At 55.1% G+C, this 19,840-nt stretch overlaps 1 protein-coding gene across 1 annotated transcript; it reads right to left on the bottom strand.

Moving 5' to 3' along the window:
* Nucleotides 1-4,407: 4,407 nt before the first annotated feature.
* On the bottom strand, nt 4,408-13,462 carry Nptx1 (neuronal pentraxin 1). Its single transcript, XM_052196987.1, has 5 exons — nt 12,891-13,462; nt 12,391-12,598; nt 10,344-10,588; nt 8,971-9,150; nt 4,408-8,338 (listed from the first exon to the last, which is right to left on the bottom strand). Exons 1-5 carry the CDS (start codon nt 13,332-13,334, stop codon nt 8,117-8,119), a joined length of 1,299 nt encoding a protein of 432 aa, XP_052052947.1. The 5' UTR covers nt 13,335-13,462; the 3' UTR covers nt 4,408-8,116.
* Between the last annotated feature and the right edge of the window lie 6,378 nt (nt 13,463-19,840).

Below are 19,840 nucleotides of genomic sequence, written 5' to 3'. Positions count from 1 at the left end.
GTGCACCTGCAGTGAGGCCCTGTGTGCACCTGCAGTGAGGCCCTGTGTGCACCTGCAGTGAGCCCCTATGTGCACCTGTAGTGAGGCTCTGTGTGCACCTGCAGTGAGCCCCTATGTGCACCTGCAGTGAGCCCCTGTGTGCACCTGCAGTGAGGCCCTGTGTGCACCTGCAGTGAGCCCCTGTTGTCACCTGCAGTGAGCCCCTGTTGTCACCTACAGTTAGGCCCTGTGTACACACCTTCAATGAACCCCTGTTGTCACCTGCAGTGAACCCCTGTTGTCACCTGCAGTGAACCCCTGAATGCACCTGCAGTGAGGCCCTGTGTGCACCTGCAGTGAGGCCCTGTGTGCACCTGCAGATAGGTGCTGCATCCTTGGTCTGTGGGCTAAAATACTTCCCAGTCTTTTTATTAAAGTATTTATATCACAGCCAACAGAAAAGAAACCAAGACACAGGAGTTCGATTAGATGCTCCTTAGTGTGGGTTAATAGTGTGTCCTGTGTCCGCTCAGGGCTCTGGCTGCTGGGGAGGCAGGAGGTGGGAGTTTTGACTGTGCTCACCCCAGGCTGGTGCCAGGAGGGTGTTAGGCTACATGAGGCCACTGGACACCACTCTGGGGTGGGGGAAGCAGAATCTGAGGTCCCCGGGGCTGCAAAGAGGCAGGGGCTGCCTGCTTCTCAGACTCGTGGGCACCCCAGCACTGCCGGGAGCTGCGGAAAAGCTGAGATTGGAGTGGGGTCCACAGCTGGCTGGATCTAGCCCAGGGCTGAAGGGGAAAAGCAGGGAGCTCTCTGGCTTTGTCCTGCATTGAGGAGAGTCCTTGGCTTGCTCAGTGGGCAGCTTGGTGGGGCCATGGCTGGGAGCATGGCCTTCTGGGGAGATTAGCAGCTGGCTCTTTAGATGAAGGGCTGTACCATTGCTCCCTATGGCAGATCCTGATGAAAACAGACAGTCCAGGGTTTTAAGGCATTTATTGTCATGTGAAGAGGTGATGAGTAAAACTGTACCCCACTTTCTCAGGGTGGGCCTGAGGTTATATACCTTTTGCTGGGAGGAGTGTCTAGCAAGGGGAGCTTATTGGTTAAACCCTTGAGACCTTTAGGTACCTCATTAAAATGGAGATATGTCTTGAGGCTACTGTGACCTGTGGTCACATTTTCTACCTGTGGAGGGAGGGGCTTGGGGTGTTGCCCTTACGGGACTGATGGCCACAGACCTATGGAGAGCTGCTGCCTCGTGTTAGGGGGTCTGGTGTCCAGGAGCGTGGCAAAATGCCTACCGTCCCTTGCAGAGTCACCTGCGGGATCACCAGGGTTTCAAACCTAGCTCATTCAGAAGCCAGGCTGCCTTTCATGTCCCACACCTTAGGACTCTCTGGCCTTCACCTCCCAAAGGAGTTAGAAGAAAAGCCAGGGATTCCAGAAAGTTTGGCAGCCTGCCTTGCGTGGAGCTATTTTATGAGGCAGCCCAGATGAGGACAGAGTGAAGACTGGGCGACGCAGGTGCCTCAGCTCTTGGACAGACAGGTGGAAACTCAGCTCAGTGCAAACAAACAAGAAAAAATAGGAAGTGGCCCAAGTTGTTTGGAAACCACAGTTGTCCAGAACTGTCCTCCCAGCCAAGCACGTGTGTCTCATGAGTTGTAGTCACTTGCAAAGATCACCTCAGCTGGACTTGGAGGGACTGGAGGGTCACAAGACTCTCGCCTATGTATCCCTTGGCTCTCTGCACTCAACTCTGCCCTAATTAAGGCCTTGGGGAAGGCTAGAGTATTGCGATGGTTTGTATGTGCTTGGCCCAGGGAGTGGCACTATTCGGAGGTGTGGCCTTGTTGGAGTAGGTGTGTCACTTTGTGTTTGTTTTTAAGACCCCTAACCTAGCTGTCTGGAAGCCAGTATTCTGCTAGCAGCCTTCAGATGAAGATGTAGCACTCTCAGCTCCCCCTGCACCATGCCTGCCTGGATCCTGCCATGTTCCTGCCTTGATGATAATGGACTGAACCTCTGAACCTATAAGTCAGCCCCAATAAAATGTGACCCTAAAAGACTTGCCTAGGTCATGGTGTCTGTTCACAACAGGAAAACCCTAACTAAGACAAGAATATAGGCCAGGAAAGACCGGGGGGTGGGGGGGTGGGAGGTTCTATTCATGTGGCTATGGGAAATCATCATTCCTGCTGGGTAGATTTTCCAGTGTGACCTTTAGGACAAGCACCCACACAACAGTAACCCCTCACCTATGTTCTGTAAGGAAGCCCCCAAACTCATTGGCTCCCAGAGTGAAACTCAGTGGAATCTTGCCTCACTGTGTTGATGAGACTTAGGGAGGGAGGGGAGGATGGGGATTACATCTCCTGGAAAAGAAGTCTAGCTACACAATCTGCTAGTGGGTAGTGAGTCCTCCATCTCCAAAACTGCCCGAGATGAAACAGTTTTGTGTATTCTAGAGACTCCTGGGACTCTCTCTGCTCTGGAGCCCTGAGTACCTGTGCCTCTACCGACATGTACACAGGCCTATGTAGTAACTACAGGGCTCACTGCTCCCCTGAGATCTTTTTACTCTTCTGGCCTGGATGTCACTGGCCAATGTGCCAGGATCAGGTTTGACAATTACGTAAGACTCTTTCTAGGGTGTGGGTTTTTTGTTGTTTTTCGAGACAAGGTCTCACTATGTACCTCTGGCTGGCCTAAAACGCCTATATAGACTAGGTTGGCCTTGAACTCAGATATTTGGCTCCCTCTGCCTCCTAAGACCTGTGCCATCATGCCTGTATTTTGCTTTTTGTTTTTTAAAACAGGGTCTCTCTGGTACTGGTAGCTCCAGCTCTCCTGCTTTGTAGACCAGGCTGGCCCCAAACTCAGATCTGCCTGGAATTAAAGGCTGTGAATAAAGTGATGTGGTTAAAGGGCTGTGTCACCACCACTTGTTTGTAGTTTTGAATGCGTCTTTACAACACTGGCATTAGGTGGGAGGCAGAGGCAGGCAGATCTCTGTGAGTTCAAGACCAGCCTGGTCTACAGACTGAGTTCCAGGACAACCAGGGCTACACAAAGAAACCCTGGCTCAGAAAACAAAAACGAAAAGGGCATTAGTGATGGAGATGTAGTGTGTAGCCTGGAGCTGCTTGAGGGTGCCAGGGAGGATTGTCTGCCTGCTACGCGATGAGGCCAGACTCTCTGCCTCCAAGTCTTCTACTCAGCAGTCCGAAACAAACCATGACTCCTGTGTCCTTGCCAGGGAACAAAAGGAACTGGCAGGGACCCCTGGAAAGCCAGCAAGTAGCCAGAGTAGCCAGTCCCTTCTGCAAACACGATGTGTCCCTGTGCACTAGTCGGGAAGGGGCAGCTAAGCAAACAGGAGGCTTCTGACTTCTATGACCCCTGACCTCAGGTTCTTAAGCATTCTAGGATCCATAATGCCAGGACCCTTGGTCCCTGGCCATTTTCTTCAAAGCTCTACACCCACCCACCGCCAAGCTTGGTCAGGAATGTGCAGTCTTCCCTAGATCGAGGACTGCCACCGTTACCTGCTTCTTTTATTTTGTGTGAGAACAAAGTGGCCCAGAAACTTCAAAGGAAGGGCACGTGGAATTCATCCATTAGTGGGATATGGCAAAGGAGATCCAATATATTTTTTTTGTGGGAACCAATCCCAGGCCCCTGAGTTCCTACATGTACCCAACAGGGACGGGGGACCACAGATGTTGAACATGCCCTAGCTAACAACATTGGCAAGTTTTAGAGGGAACAATCTATGGATGGCTAGGGCAATGGCTCAGTGGATAAAGGGCTCGCTGTGCAAGCAAAGGGACCTGAGTTCAGATCCCAGATCCCCTCATAGAAAACCAGTGGCTGTAGCCCCAGAGCTGGGACAGGGGCAGGGGCAGGCAGACTCACAGGACTCATTGACCATCCAGTCTAGATGAATTGGTAGTCTCCAGCTTCAGTGGGAGACTTTGTTTTTAAAAATAAGGCTGGGTGGGGGTGGGGATGGGGGTCTGGAGAAATGACTCAGCAGTTAAGAACACTGACTGCTTTTGCAGATGGCCTGGGTTTGGCTCCCAGTGCCAAATATGGTGACTCACAAGTTACCTGTCACTCCAGTTCCAGGGGATCGGATGCATTCTCTTAGCCTCTGCTGACACAAGGCACACAAATGGCATACATACATACATACATACATTCATACACGCAAGCAAAACACCCATATGTAAAATAAAGATAAATCTTAAGAAAGAACAAAGTGGAGAGAAACTGAAGGAGATACCAGTGTTAAACTCTGGCCTTCACATGCACACATTTACCTGAATATATTCTTGCAAACACACACACATACACACACACACACACACACACACACACACACACACACACACACACAGGAGAAAGAATCCAATGAGACCTCAGTCTTTCTTCACTCTTTACTGTGTAAAAATAAACTTAACAATTCATGTCATCTCAGCAAGAAAATGGGAAAAAAAAGCAAGGATACCAGTATAAATAGTGCACTTCCAGAATGGCTGATGGGTGTGGTCTACCCCTTTGATACTCAAAAGGCTGCGGATTGTATGAAAAATGTACAGCTTTGGTTAGCAAATAATGAAAAAGTAAGATACATCAATTCTTTCATATTTTACAGTATATACATTGGAACAATATCAACTCTAGGGAGGGGTTGCTTTTTTTGGCAAATAAGACAAAATTGGGACTCTAAGTATTGGGCTTTTGTTTCTCCTCAATGACTTGTTCCCTTTGTGAACAAATTGCACGTTAAGTCCACTGCGCATAGAAGCAATACATTTCCCATTGTTAGCTGAGTAAGTTTACACGTTGTGTTTTGGATGAAATCATGACTGTTTCGAGCCACGCTCGGGTTACCAAGGATGCTGCACCCCATGTTAGCCAGAGCGACCCTAGTTCCTTCTATCGAGCTCAGAACTGGATTCCAAATCCTCATCTCCTTCCATGAAACCATTCAGCTCCAACACAAAGAACCTGCCATTAGGGGCCTTTCTTTTCAACCTCCTGGTCCCCAAAACACCTTCAAGATCTGGTGGCCCCTCATCAGAGCTCACTGGAATGACTGTGAACCTCAGGCCAGCCTGTCCTTCCCCCTCACTGCCCACAAGACAACCCCTTGGTCTCAGGTCCCAGGGCTGGTGACAAAGTGATCTTTGTACTCTTAGAAAATAAGTCGGGAGTCTACAAAAGGAAAAGAAAGCATACAAAAATGTATCTCTTTCTTCCAAAATACTCGCTTTCAGTCCTATGTTTTGGTGGAGCCTGAAAGTGTTTTCAAGGGAGATATAGGTTGAGATAATTTATAGGTTTGTCCTACTCTTTCATAAAAATACTCTTGTTTGGTAATAAACTTTTTCTTCTACAGTAAGAGAAATAATACTGTGTTATCAAAAGCAAGAAGGCTTACGATTCAAGTGAGCTCTCGGCCCCTGGGGCCTGGGAGCCTCCGTGGCAGCTCTACCACCCTAATGCCCAGGGTGCTGTCGGACACCATCGGCAGAAGCACTCGACAGTGCGTTTTATCTCTTATTTTATAAAATGGCTTACCTGAGAGAGGCATGTATTATTCAGTGCAAGAGGGAACATCAATCAGATTACGGAGTCGATGGGAAGTATGCGGATTAGATTTGCGGCTGTCATTACCTTTCTTGGGGCCAGCAAAGTGCCAAGTGTGAACACAGTGACGGAGAGGAGGGCTTGGCACAGACTCCAGTTAGGGGCAGGGCAAGAGCTAGATGTCAGCATCTGTCCCTGGCACCGTGGGTGCCGCAGGGGAGAGAAGGGAAGGGGGCTGAGAGGAGATGAAGGGGCAGAGGCAGAAGCATTGGGGTGTGCTCTGCCCTCTAAGCCAGGGCAGAGGATGGCTTGTGGTCCTGAACGGACAGCTCCCACCCCACCCGTCTGGGTGCAAGTGGTCTGGGGTCCGCATTGGCAGGGGCTGGGGCTGGTGGCAGGGGTTGGCAGGAGTACACCAGGCACAGCCGGCTCTAGGCCCAGCCTGGTGGTGGCTCCTAGAAGGCTAAAGTAAGGGTAGGGCTCAATCTGGTCTGGAAAGTCGATTTGAAGCTCGAGTTCTCTCTCCCAACCATGGGTACCATTCAGGCTTGTTCACAACCTAGATGTTAAAGATGCTTCTTGCTATGTCCGGGGAGGGGGAGGGGAGAGGGATGCTGATCTCTCTCTCTCCACCTCCCCAAAACCCCTGGCTTGCTTACCCAGCCATCTTTCAGTAGCTACATGGGTGATCACAGAACACTGGGTGGCATTCAGCACACAAACACAGAACCAGAGAAGTCCATGCAGGCAGGGGGACACGCGTTGGACCAAGGGAGCAAGGAACACACCACCCTGAGGAACATGCAAACACAAAAGATCCCCGCAGATCCAAGGATGCCACAACCCGACGGGTGCTGAGGACGCACAATTATCTAAGAAAAAGCCACTGCTGGACGACGAGTGGGGCACAGCCTGATCTGCACCCTCTCAGAGAGAGATACACCACAGAGCGGTGACCGGGAACCGTGCAGACACTCACAAGAACAGACACAGACACTACACGGACAGACACGGATGCACTAGATTCAGACACAACATGGACCTGTGTAGAAGGAGACAGGTGCCCCTGGAAGGAACAGCAGGTGGAAAACCTGCTCCTGTTGAGGAAGTAAGCGTCTGCAGCTGCAGACGAGCCAGGCAGTGTGTAGGTTTCTAGAGAGACTTGCCAGCCTTATGCTAGTCAGGCTACTGGAGACATAGTCCAGGTGTCACTGGGCTATGTGTGCCGGCAACACGGGGGAATAAAGCAGGGGTTCACCCCGCCTGGACACAGCCTCCTCAGCATTCAGCAGACACATGTGCACACACGCATTTCGTCCCCCTCCTCAAAAGGCCCAGAAGGGGGTACTCGTGCTACTTTCAATAAGGAAAAGCCATGGGCTCAGTGTCACAGGCCGGTGGCAGGTTGGGGCTGCTGTGGGGCTTGTGCCCCATGAAATGCAGGAGTGAATGGCAGGCCCCACCCTGGCCAGCGGGCTCCACATGAGAGGTTCCCGAGCCCCTGGCTCTTGAGGGGTCTGAGCTAGCTCACCTGGGCCTGGGTGTGCTGGGAAAGGAAGGGAGTATGGCTGTGAAAACCCCCGTGGGAAAGCATTCCCATGGAGTGGGGGAGGTCAGGTCTCGGCACTCTCTAGAGCTGAGACCAAGCACGTGAGATCTCCACTTGAAGCCTCTGGTCTCTCATTGCCAGAGGGAGGAGGAAGGGTGGGTGCCCAGGCCCTGTGTGCTGGGACTCTGGAAGGGCACTCTCCTCTCAGAACCACTGGACTGAAGTAGCTTTGGAAGCTGAAAGGGAATAACAGGTCCCTTGATAGATACAAGGAGGCAGGAAGGCCAAGGGTGAGGAGCAGTCCTGGGGTAGAGCTACTGAGGGACCTACTCTACCCTCAGATGCAGACAGCAAACAGCCTGATGGGGGCGAGACAAGGGGATGATTGGCAGGAAGTGCCATCCCTGGACAACCAGCCTTTAAATTTCAGAGAATCCATTTATCATCCCAAATAAAGATTCCTGTGGAAAGGACCCCCAGCCTTAACGAACCATTGTTGACTTATGTCAACAGAGACCTATATCACTCCCAAATAGGTCAGCAAACAAGGGCAAATGGGTGTTCCAGGAAGCTGCACAAGCCCTGAGGCACACAGGCAGCTGACCCATCCAGGAAACTTATAAAATCACAAAGAAAGAAGGGAACAAACTATCTCGTTTTAGAAGAAAGCCTCCCCTACACACACACACACACACACACACATTCGCTCTCTCTCACATAATTCTGCATTGTCAAAGCTGATGCTGCCTGCTCTAGTTAGGCATGCCCGGGAAATAGTAGGTCCCCTAGGGAGAGAGGGGGTGTCCTTGGGGCCAAAGAAGAGCCTTCATGTGCACAAGGAGGACAAACCGGGCTGTGTGCGTATGCGTGTGTGTGCAGGGGCCATGGCCTTGAGTCATTCCTGGGGGGAGGGGAGGAGAGATGATGGGTCACCGCACAAGCAGGGTGGGCAGGCGTTGGGGCTGGGGGCTCAGCCCTAGCCTGAAGCCCTCAGTTGATCTGGCGACAAGCCTCGAATGTCCACTTGGTGGCTCCACCAAAGATCTCGATCTGGGACTCAGCCCAGGCGATGACATTGCCAGAGAGGGCCTTGCTGCTGCAGGTGGCCAGGTTGTACACCTCCCCGGGGGTCAGCTTGCGGTCCCAGATGTTGAAATGGGCTAGCTCACCCACAAACGCTTGAGTGGCGTCAAACCCTCCGCCTAGAGTGTCCTTTGGAGAAGAGTTAGGGATAAGAGAGAGAGAGAGAGAAGGGGTTGGCTGGGTGACAGAGAGGCCTAGCTGAGCCACCCGCTGCTGAGGAGGGAGCCTGGCTATCCCGGCCTCGCTCCCTATCAGGGTCTCCTCCCTTTCCTCACCTGTTTGCTTGGTACTCTTTTCTTTCCTGTACCTGTCTCTCCCTGAGAGGAGCCCAGGGAAGGGATCGGTGCTAGCCCAGGCTGGACAAGGATCATCCACCCAGGGGTCTTGAGATACCACCCTTCACACCCAGTCCCCCGGGCAATAATGAGTAGGGGGTCGGCAAGAGCCATCAACAGCCAAGGCAGCAGTGCCTCCGACCCCTCTCAAACACCCTATCTGCCGGAAGAAGAATGGAAGATGACTTCCTGTCCCCTCATCTCCCTCCCAGCCCGTGCCCAGTGGGAGATGAACCATTTCACAGGAACTAAATTATTCATTGCTAAAAGTGGAACTGGGCTTCCCATGCCAAAGAGAGGCCTGCTGCAGTTTCCCAAGAGTGCTGGGACCTGGGTCTGCTGAATTATGGTGTGGCTTGTTCCCAGCACACACCCATGGACACACACACACACACTCGCCCTCTGCCCAGGCCAGTACCCCAGTACCTGCTCCTGGCCCAGCACCAGCACACCCTGTGGTTTGATGGGGTGGTAGGGTGCCAGGTTCTCTCCATTGCCGCCCTGGGTACCATCCTGATAGGCCTCCCAGACCCCATCCCGGGTGGTCCAGGTGACGCAGATGTGATGCCACTTGCCATCATTGATTACAAAGGGCAGCTTGGCCACCTGAGGAGGAGGACAGACACGCATTAAGGACACTATCGCCTGGTGCCACCCAGTGCTGAGGGTGCTCTGAAGTCCCACCGCCATGCCCCTCACTCTGTTCACAACTCCTGTTGGGCTAGGCCTGATGCCTCACAGCACCGCCCCTTCAGAAGTCCTTAGCATCTTCCAGCCCCAGCCATGGAATCGCACTGGAAGACAGCAGCTTTGCCAAGGAGCCCTGGAGACCCATCTAGACACACCACCTCCTTCTCCCTGAAACATGCGCCTCTGACAGAGTGAGTGTCCCGGTGGTGAAGTTTACTGCAGCCTCAGGCCTCCCCACTGGGTCTCTCATCTTTTCCTGTTTTCCACCCCTGCAGCTAGGACCTCTGGTCTACACTGCCTGCAGCCAACCCCTGCAGAGAACCTGAGTGGAGCCGTGAAAACATCACGGGCTGACCTGAAGCACAGCACGTCCCTCGTCCACACTAGGCAGGGGACACAGGACAAGTCAGGCCCCACAGGGCTGGGGAAAGCGCAAAGCATTCTAGGGTGCAGCATTAAAAACAAGAGCTTTAGAACACCAGCCTCCCTCCCTCCGGGTGTGAGCCATTCATTTACTATGGTGACAGAGCATAGAGGAGGGGGCTGAGAGCTGGCAGCTAATTCCACTAACGGGAAAGCAGTGTGCAGCTAACTGAGGGAAAACTATCCTCTCCTGGGTGGGAGGGAGCTGGCCTCTTCCAGGGAGGGGCAAAATGAGACAGGTCTGGACAATCAGAGAGTCTCTAGAAGCATTTCACGCTCTAGGGTATCTACAGTCACCAAAATGGAGAGCCCAAGCCGGTCGGTCAACCAGCCAGTGGAGGAGGAGCCAGGATACCAGCAGAACAGACTAGAACATTCCCAGGACGGTCCTCTGCCCTCCCTCCCTCCCTCCCTCCCTCCTTCCCTCCCCTCCACCAGCTAAGGCCTTTCTGGAATGTTCCAGCTCCTCCAGTTCTTTTATGAGGGAAGGTGAAGATGCCCTTCCCCATTTCCTATCTGATCCAACTTCCACCTCCCCCAGTCTCGCCGTGCAGAGAAGACATTTCTTCTCAGAATCACAGCCCCAGTGAGCACCCCACACCCCAGGGTTCTAGAAGACCTGCAGTCCCACAGGCTCTGAGGACACTCCAGGGTCCTGGGTGAGCCTTGTCCTGTGGTGGCATTACCTTGTCATTGATAAGTATCTCCATGGGATTGTTGCCCCACTCAATGAGAACCAGCTCATTGGCCTGCCCAGGCACAGCATACGAGAAGGGTGTGCCCACTCCAGGCGCCGCGCTGGACTTGAGCCACATGCACACAGTGAACGCGTACATCTCCGGCAGGCTCTTCTTCACCTTGGCATACATGTAGTTGGTCCGCAGTGGGAACGTCAGCTGAAACTTGTCTCCGGGGCGATTGTCTTTCTGACCTAGGGAGGACAAGTGAGCCCTGCCATCTTGTACCTTGACCAAGTGCTTAGGGTATGAGTCGTGTCTGGTCCCCATCAAGTCTCGTGATGCAGACAGGGCATGGGGCCAGCTGGCAAAAGAAAGCTGACCCAAGGTCTCTGCACTCTGGGCCTTGTCAGCTCTTGTTGCCACATGGTGCCATCCCTGGGGAGGCCAAGGTAGGGAAAAAGTCTGCTGCTGGGCTGCAACGTAGGTGTGGGGAGAGAATGGGGCCTGCTTCAGTGCACACCGGCCAAGCAACTGAGAAGGTGTGGCTGCAGAAGAAGGAACCAGGCTAGCTCCCCTCTGAGCGGCCCCCATGGGGGCCGACCTGATTTAGATGGTGATGGTGCTCAGAACTACTCAACTGTACTGGGCTTTTCTCGCCATCTCCACCAGAGACAAGCATCCCTACAGCCCGTCCCCTCCAGTGAAGCCAGGACATGCTGCAGTCAGTCACTCAGTCCTGTGTGCAGTTGCAAGGACCCTTCAGAGGGAGCCGCAAGCCTCCCCCAGCTCCCCTAGGAGGCTGCCTGGAACCTACGGAGAGGCAGGGCAGCAGGGGAGACCAGCCTTTCTAGAACCAGGGCCCCCAGGGTGATGCTTTGAGGTTGCCAAGTAGCCTCTGATGAGCTTCCTGGAAATTTAGGCTCCAGGTCTGGTCACCTCATGACTGCTAACCAGCATCCTCTGGGAAAGTCTAACCCTCACCTCTGCTCTAAACTTCCTGTGGCTGGTCCTGGGACCCCGACATGACTGATTCTCAGGGAAACAGGTCCCATTGAGCAGGGCACCATTACCCTTTTAGAGCCAATGAATGCACCTGCTTTGCCAGCTCATGGCTGTACCCCTGTCCCAGGAAAAACCCGGTCCCTGAATTCAGAGTGACTTCTAGAAAGCAACAGGACAGGACAGAAACAACACCACCCTCAAGTCAACAGAGCAACTGAGCAGAGCTGACCCTTAGCACAGACCCTTGCTAACTAATTCAGGTTCCGTCGGTCTTTGGGGGGGGGGGTCAGTACCTGCATCTCCCTGGAGTGTTTTCCTTTCCTGAAACTCCCACCCCTCCCTTCTAAGGTTCCTCTTTCCCTTGATGGTTTTCAGTTACATAACACGCCTTAAGATGGCACTGTTTTAAATCCATCCTGCACATTTTGCAGTCCGAGCAGGGTCACGTGGCCCTGCTCTGAGCGGGGCTACCCCCTCCTCTTCTTACAACCTTGTTTGATTTCTGTGACTTCAGGGCACAGCTCATCAGTACACTAAGGACCAGCCTGAGTTCATGACCAGGGCAAATGTGGAGGCATGCAAGATGGGTCACTGGAAGAAGGAGAACGGATTGAGGGGGGCTCAAGGTAGAGGGACCCAGTAATCCTGAAAGGACACCAGGGCTACTGGGCAACTGGCAGGAAAGATACCCAATGGCCCCAGAGAAGGCTGGTGTTCTGGTCTTTGTTGGTGACAGATTTCAGCTAAAGCAAGGCTTTCGTTACTAAGGAAGGCTCGGGCCAGAAACAGCTACGGTGCAAACTTGCTGGATTAAACAAATCAGACTTGAAAAAAATCCTGCGAGTGTCCTGACTGGACTGTACAATCCCTTCTTAAGCTCTGCTGCGTCCCCGGAGCGGTATCTTCAACCTAGGAACTGGGCAGGAAGCCCTGACTGGGGAGGGATTACAGAGTGGGTCAGGACAAGAGGCCAGGGCAGGGAGCAGGACCCAGGCAGGCAGTGTCTCTGGAGACAGTCGAGAGCATGCAGCATGAACCCCTGAGCCCTTACCTTTCTCTAGTTCGCTGATTCGCTGGTGTAGGGAGGTCAAGGCGCTCTCGATCTTGGCCCTTTCCTCTGTGTCGTTCTTGGGCCCCCCTTTCCCCTCCTCCAGAGTGTTCACCCGAGACAGCACCTGGCGCTCCAGGTCATCGATCTTGCTCTGCAGCAGATCCTTGAGGCTGTTAGTTTGGCTGGAAGAATTGAGGCGGCTGTACTGCTGTGGGAGCACAAGGGCAGGGGAAAACCACACCGTTAGGCGTGCAGCCCGGACCGCGCGCGAAGGCCCGCGACACGGTCCCTGGGGCGATTGCGGGGGCGGCCTGGAGGGGAGCTCCAGCGAGTGGCAGCTCTCGGTGCCCCGCAGGGTTCGAGAGGCGCCGGTCTGGCAACAACGCGCCGAAGAGGCAAGGAAAGGGGGGCAGGGGTGCCGGACCGGGACCGGGTCGGGATGGGGTGGGCGAGGGCAGGAGGGCGCACAACGCGGAGGGGAAACCGCAGCTCACGCAGACCTCGAGGTTCTCCAGTCGGGTTTTGAGAGATTGCAAAGTTTGCCCGAGTTGGCTGAGCGTCTCCGCGGCAGGCGTCCGGGACAGGTCGCCCATCGTGTTCTTGCCCGAGCCAGGTTGCTTGCGGCCGCCGCCCGACCTGGCCTCGCCGGGACCCGCGTCCAGAGTGCTCTGGCTCTCGCAGCGGCCGAGCTTGGTGGTCAGCTCCCTGATGGTCTCCTTCTGGCTGAGGATGGTCTCCTTCTGCTGCAGCACGGTCTCGCGGAGCTGCAGCACGTTGCTCCGAAGCTCCTCCGCGCCGCCCGCGGCCACGGACGCCGCACACATGTCGGCGTCCACCGGCACCGAAGTGCAGATGAAGCGGGTCGGCCCGAAATCCTGGGCCCGACTGCCCAGGAGGCAGAGGGCGAGCAGTGCACAGGTGCGTACGGCGCGGCCGGCCAGCATGGCTGCGGACACTTGGAGCACCGGGCTTGGCTCCGGTGGGGATCCGGCTGGCAGGGGCAGTGGCTCCGCAGGCGGCCCGCGTTCTGGGCACCGCGCTCTCTGCTGCACAGTCTTCTAGGCTGCGCTCCGCGGCCCCCACTGCCGCCTGCGCTGCGGAGCCCGCGCCTTTTATGCAGCCGCGGGAGGGGCCTCGGCGCCGCCGACGTCAGCGGGGGAGGAATCCCGCTTTAATTGTGTGCGGACGGCCCCGCGGCGCCGCGGGGGTCGCACGGGAGCGCGGCTGGAGCTGCCTCGGCCCTCCCCATCTCGTCCCTCCGGGATCCGCCACCGCCCCCTCCCACCGCCTCCGCACGCACGCCCCCGCCCGGGCCCGCGCCGCTTCCCCGAAGGCTCCCAGAATACAGGGCCAAGGGGGAGATCAGCCGTGGGCCTGGATTAGATGGTGGGGCACCTGCCCCATGCCCCTAATCTCCAACGGGGCTCCGAAAGGAAGAAAGGCCACAAGATAAGCTCGGTTCGCTTGGTCGCACTAAGAGCCCGCGTGGTCCGGCTCCGTGCGCTTGCAGCCCTTTTCTTCCTAAATAGTCAACGTCGGTGTGCACTGCGTGCAGCTCGCTGAGGTCCAGAAAAGGGGTCGAGAGGCCGAGCAATGATTCATAGACGTCCGTTTGGGGCTGAAATCCACAGAGCACCTGAGTCTGGGGATCCCCACGGCCTGGTTCCCCGCCCTCCTGTATTCCCCTTCTCCCAACTCCTGAGGATTGTGGACCCAATAATGTCCCCCGCCCCCGGAAATGAGAGCCCGCACCATGCACTCGTCAGGGCTAAGGCCCTCTCAGATCGAACCCTTCCTGCCATCCAAGTCAGCCCCAGGCAGGTGGCGCCCCAGAAGCTGGCTGGCCACTCAAAAGGGGACCCTGGGGGAGCTTCTCTTAATGCTCTGGGCGTGTCTGTGTGTCCCTTTGTAGGTGTATGTGAGTGTTGGGCTTACCAGTCCACTTGAACCCCGCCTAGCCCATTCCTCACGCCCCTGGACTTTGGGGGAGGGGTCCCAGAGGTGGGCAGCGACTTCGCATCTACAGGGGTTCGTATCTCTTAACCCTTTTCCTACAGACACCTTACCCAGCCGAGCCACCCGCACACCCACGCCTCCTTTTTTCTGGATAGCGGCACTGCCTGGCTGGGATTCCAGTCCAGGGTACAACGCCTCTAGGGACTCTGGACAAGGGTCTGGGCTGCAGCCCACGTCGGAGTCAGAATTGGACCTGGGGACTCGCCCAAGATCCAGTTATGTTGAAAAGAAAACGAAGGCGGGGAGAACCCGCTTCGGGCTTTAAATAACTGGAAGAGCCCAGCTACAGGCTAGCCGGGTTAGCCCCATAGACCGCCCCACACTCTTCCAGTCAAGCGTTCGGTTGCTCCACAACACCTTTTATGTAGCTCTGCGATGAGCCAGACTGGGTCCCGACTATGAGGCGCCAGTCCGGGACCCACCCGCAGCCCTCGGACTGAGGATGCCACTCCCCGGTGGGCATCACCGGTGGTGAGAGTAGAAGCCAGAATGACAGGGAAGCCACTTTCCAGGTCTTCTCCGACTCCTCCTCCCAGCCCCAAGCCCCAGGGGTGCCCCATTGCCTGTGTTTCTCGTCTCCGCATTTAACCATCCCGAGTCCGTACCGCGGGCTGCCGTGGCCCCGGCACGCCAGGCGCGTTGCTGGGCCGCCGCTTCCGAGCGCCAGAGGGACCCCGCGGCCAGGACGCGGCTGTCCTGGGCTTTGGTGCAGGGAGGGAGTGCGGGGCTCCCGCTCCGGCGGGTCCACGATCAGGTACAGAGCGCAGAGGCTCGCATCTGGGCGCCCCCTAGGTCCCCCCCCCCGGAGCCCCAGGACTAGCCTCCTGCCTCTGCGCGGAATGTGCACCGGCAGAACCAGGAATTACCCGCTCCCAGAGCGCTGCGCTGCTGGGCGACAACGTCTGCCCCCAACTCCCAATTCAGTGCGGACGGACGCCGGGACCCCGCGCAGACCTAGCGCTTCTGCCCCGGCGGCGCCTCCCCCCACGCGTCTAACACGAAGCAACTCCCGGCTTGGCCCTGCGGCGAGGCTATCCCTGCTCAGAGTGCGTGGGCGCAGGAGACCAGCCTGGCCCTTCTCCGGCAGGTGTGTTTGGGGAGCTGGGCGCTTAGCTTGATTTTTGAGCCCCAGGAGCGGCCAAAGACTCCGATTTTTATCACCAAGAAGACCTAGGTGGCTTGGTACTGTCACACGTGGGCGCTGAGGGTGCCTCATCCTTTGACAGAGGATGATGGGAGGGAGCGGGGCTCAAAGGGAAGAAAGGGTCCTGGGCACGTGCCCAGAGGCGGGGGAGCTCTGAGCACTGAAGACACTCAAGGGTTCTGTCCATTTGACCACCGTTGCTAAGTGCTCAGTCCATCTGGAGGCGCTATGCAGACCCCTATGGGAGCTGCCCAGCCCGTGTGAGCAACCGCACAGGAAGAGGCCTCCACCCTCTTTAAATCCATTCCAGAAGGTTCTCAGGATCCTAGGTATGGTGAGCTACCCTGATCATTATAAAGTTGGCTCTGCCTCCCATTGTTTTGACTGTCTGGTAGCCCAGAGGGTCTGGGGAAAGGAACAGAGGTCCACTTTATCTAAAACCATCAGAGGGGAAACCCAGGAAGTTAGTAGGTGGGCTCCACTGGCTACTTTCATGAGACAGGCATATCTCTGTGCCTGACCTGGGCACCACATCCCAGAGCCCGGGGTTAAGCTGGGAAGTGGGGTAAATATTCAGTCTGTGGACACAGCAGGGCACCTGAGCCCAGGAATCCTTGGGGTCTAGCACAGAGCTGTAGAGTATTCTCACCGTGCCCATGCAAACCCCATACCTAACTGCAGAACAGAGATGTATAAAATAATGAGGAAGCAATGCATTTAGAATACTTAGTTTTTATTATAATTATTTAATTATAATTTTATGTAATTTAAGCCTGGACGATGGCTGTGTTAACCAGCCTGCAGGCTTGCTGAAGACTGAACAGTCGGCTGGCCCGGGTTCAGCATAACACTGAGGGAGGGAGCATTCTCACATGGTGTAGGCCAGTGAGCATGAGGTAAATTCTGTTTGCAAGCCGACAAACATTTGGTGCCAGAGTGGACAGGGTGGGTGTTCTCAGGAGGACTGCCCAGGGAAGTCACACAGCACTCTGAGGACAGCAATGCCCATCGGAGAATGGGAGCTCAGACGGGGGCACCCGTACCCCACCCTGCCGCACGACTGTGGTTGTGAGCAGGGCAGGCATTAGACTTTACCATCAGGACCACCCCCATCTGCACAGAGCTTCCTGGAGACCAGTCTGTGAGGTGAGTGCAGGTGCATCTGAAACAGTGCCAGACAGGGGCACCAGCCTCCCCACCCCGCCTCTGAGCCCCTCTGGCATGAAGGTCCACTTTGTGCTTTAGGAAAGCTAGCTAGCTCTGCTGAGGGGGAACCTGGGAGTGGGTTTTCCCCAGGAAAGAAGTACAGAGTCTCACGAGCCATTGGGACACAGGGCAACTTGGCCATGTGCGAACAAACCCTTTTGTGGGACACGCCGTGCCCACCATAGTAGATGTTTTGGCATTCTGTTTTGGTAGGGGAATGCCCTGGATGGGAGAGAGTGGCGGTTTTTTCCTTGTCCCCCATTCCAGTGTTTTGGGGGCCGACTCTTCAGCACTTGGGTGGCTGGGACACTGCCTGTATTCTGTTTCTCCTCCTGGCTGGTGCTGTCACCATCAACACTCTCTGGGTGGCTGCACTCTCACATGAGGTTAGACAGACAGTACCCACCTACAGCAGCCCGCCCATGGGCTTCTTACTGACACCAGGAGCGATTCCACTGGGAACATAGGCATCTGAGCCTTGAAGACTCAGTCAGGACCTGCGAAACTTTTCCTTCCCCTTGGGACTGAGGGGGCAGGGTGGCTCTGACAGCAGCCAGCCTCATGGGCCTCTGAGTCACTCTCCTGACAGGGCCTCACCCTGCAGCATGCAGGGGACCTGCTCCCTGGCTGTGCTGGGAAAGGTCTCTCCTCTGTCCTCTTCATGCAGGTGTCTGTGACTGGCTCCTTATCTATGGACAAGAAGTTGGTTAGGTGTGTTTTGCTCTTCCATAGGACTCGAGTTTAGTTCCCAGCACAAGTGAGGAGAGGCTCACAACTGCCTGTAACTCCAGTTCTAGGAAACCCCCATCTCATTCCTCCCAGCTCCCGCACCCATGGGCAGCTGTAGCCATGTGTGTGTATGAACACACCATATGCACATACACACACACACACACACACGTATATACACATGCACAATGCACACATGTATGCATGCACACAAATGTATGCACACACATACATATGCACACACTTAGATCTGGTAATGAGCATTCTGAACTGCTGGGCCCTTGCCAGCCCCTGGCTGTCCTTTCTCCAATCCTCCCTCTGTATTTACTCATGTGTCTGGTTAAGGCATGCTTTGGCTATTCTCATAGAAGAAGAAATGAACCAAACCAGGATGCTTTCAAGCCCTTCCATTTCAGTCAAGAGTCCCTGCCCGGCTGGGGAAGGCACTGACACTGTGGGAGCCTGTAGGGGCCAGGGCCTAGCACGTCCACAGCCACTGTGTAGATGGGGGAGGCTTCCTGGGACTCTGGGCTCCAGGGTAGCTCCCTTGTCTCTTCTGTCAAACACTGGCCTTCTTACTGTTTACACTCACTGTGAAAATATGAGGGAGCTGGCCCTGCTGCTATGGGGACTGAGCAGTAACAGGCAAGACTCCACCCCCACCTCTGTCTCTGTGCCCTGCCAGGGGTTCCCCCAGGAAGAGGTCACCTTCACCTGAGCCCTTCCTCCTTTTGAGCCAGCGGCTGGCCCAATCTGGCTAGGAACAGAGAGACCTATGTGGTCTCCCAGCCTTCCCTTCCCAGCCCTGTGGGCTGAGCCCAGGGTTAGGGTCAGGGGAAGGAACTTGACCTGATCTTGTTTGTTGGCCCCAATACACGGGCATTTGAAGATGGGGATGCACTGCTGCCTGGCTGGCTGTTCAGAGCAGAGGTTTCAGATGCCAGGCAAGATCCTGGGCATTTAGCACAGTGTAAACATTCCTAATGTTTGCTCCTAGTTTGGCAAATATTTCCAGAGCATCTGTCGAGGGCAGGCAAGGCGCCAGGGCCAGCGATGAATCAAACACCGACCCCCATCTCTCACAGACACAAGCACACTTTCCTCACTGAGCACCACCAGCAGGGCCTGACCAAGCCAGGAACAGGTCTGGGTGGTGTAGAAAAATAGGGTCTGCAGATCAGGCGAAATCGGAGTGAGGTCTGGGAATGTGTGGGAGGCGCGGAGGTGGTTTGAACGATCAACACAGGAGCTGCGGGTGTGGGTCAGTGGTGGGACACTTGCTTGGCATGCACAAGATCCTGGGTTCAATACACTCACAGACAACATTTCAGCATCATGATCAATACAGGCAAGTGGGGCAGTGTTTACTTTGTCAATCATGAAATGCAAAGCAAGTGTCCTGTGAGGATGTGGTAGGAGCTCAGACAGACTTTAGCTGGCTGCCGAGCTTGGCTGAGGGCCAGGAAATCGTCATGTGAGTGCCCTGTCTTCCAAGGAGCCGTAGCGATCCTGTGTCGGGGTGCTCTAAGATTCTGGAAGAATGAACTTGAGGGTGGCAGAAACCATGAGGTTCCGCTGGAGTGGTGAGGAATTATGGCTGTAGCAGAGGCCGGGGAAGAAAGAGGTGAACTTGAGGACATCTTAGGGAATTAATGACAGCCTGAGACATTTGGTTTTGGCTTGGGTTTGGGTCAAGAAGGACAGACAATAACCTGAGAGGTCTCCAGCTCTCTTCCTCTTGAAGGAATGATGGGGATGCTGCCCTCAGGGGAGAAGAGGTGTCAGCTGGGCAGGTTTGGAGGAAGGAAGCGCATGAGTCCTATCCCAGAGCCTTACCCTTCCTCAGTGGAGTCTGGACACGCACCCCAAGCTGAACTGAGACAAAGCGGTGTTAATGGGGACACGAGGCTGACCCTGCATCTTTAGAATGGAGGTGTAGCCAAGCCAGGAGGGAGAGGCCACCCTGGAAGATGGTGGCATTAAAGAAAACACTGGGAAGGAATCCAACATTCACAGGACCTTTAAAGCTCTCTAGTCTGTGCATTAGAAGAATTAAGGAGCTGTACCAATGGACACAGGCCTGTCGTTTGCACGGTGCTCTCTGGGATTCAAAGCACCTCTCACTGCTCACCCTGCCCTTCTGATTAAGCTCATAAATGCAGCTGAGAACGGCCTGGAGCGAGCCACATGAACCCCGACCCACATTAGCTCCGTCCTAGGGGTAAGACGCTCCTTCCGTTCATGGTTTCCAGCTGGAGCGAAGGGTCCCAGGGCCCTGCCAGCTCGCTGCATCCTTTCACATCAATTTTACCATCTGCCAAACACCAGGAGAGAGCATATGAAATATAAAGTGAG

The sequence above is a fragment of the Apodemus sylvaticus genome, chromosome 10, assembly GCF_947179515.1.
Source record: "Apodemus sylvaticus chromosome 10, mApoSyl1.1, whole genome shotgun sequence".
Classification (NCBI taxonomy): domain Eukaryota; kingdom Metazoa; phylum Chordata; class Mammalia; order Rodentia; family Muridae; genus Apodemus; species Apodemus sylvaticus.
The sequence above is the reverse complement of the archived record's forward strand: the minus strand, read 5'-3'. Positions and strand labels throughout refer to the sequence as shown.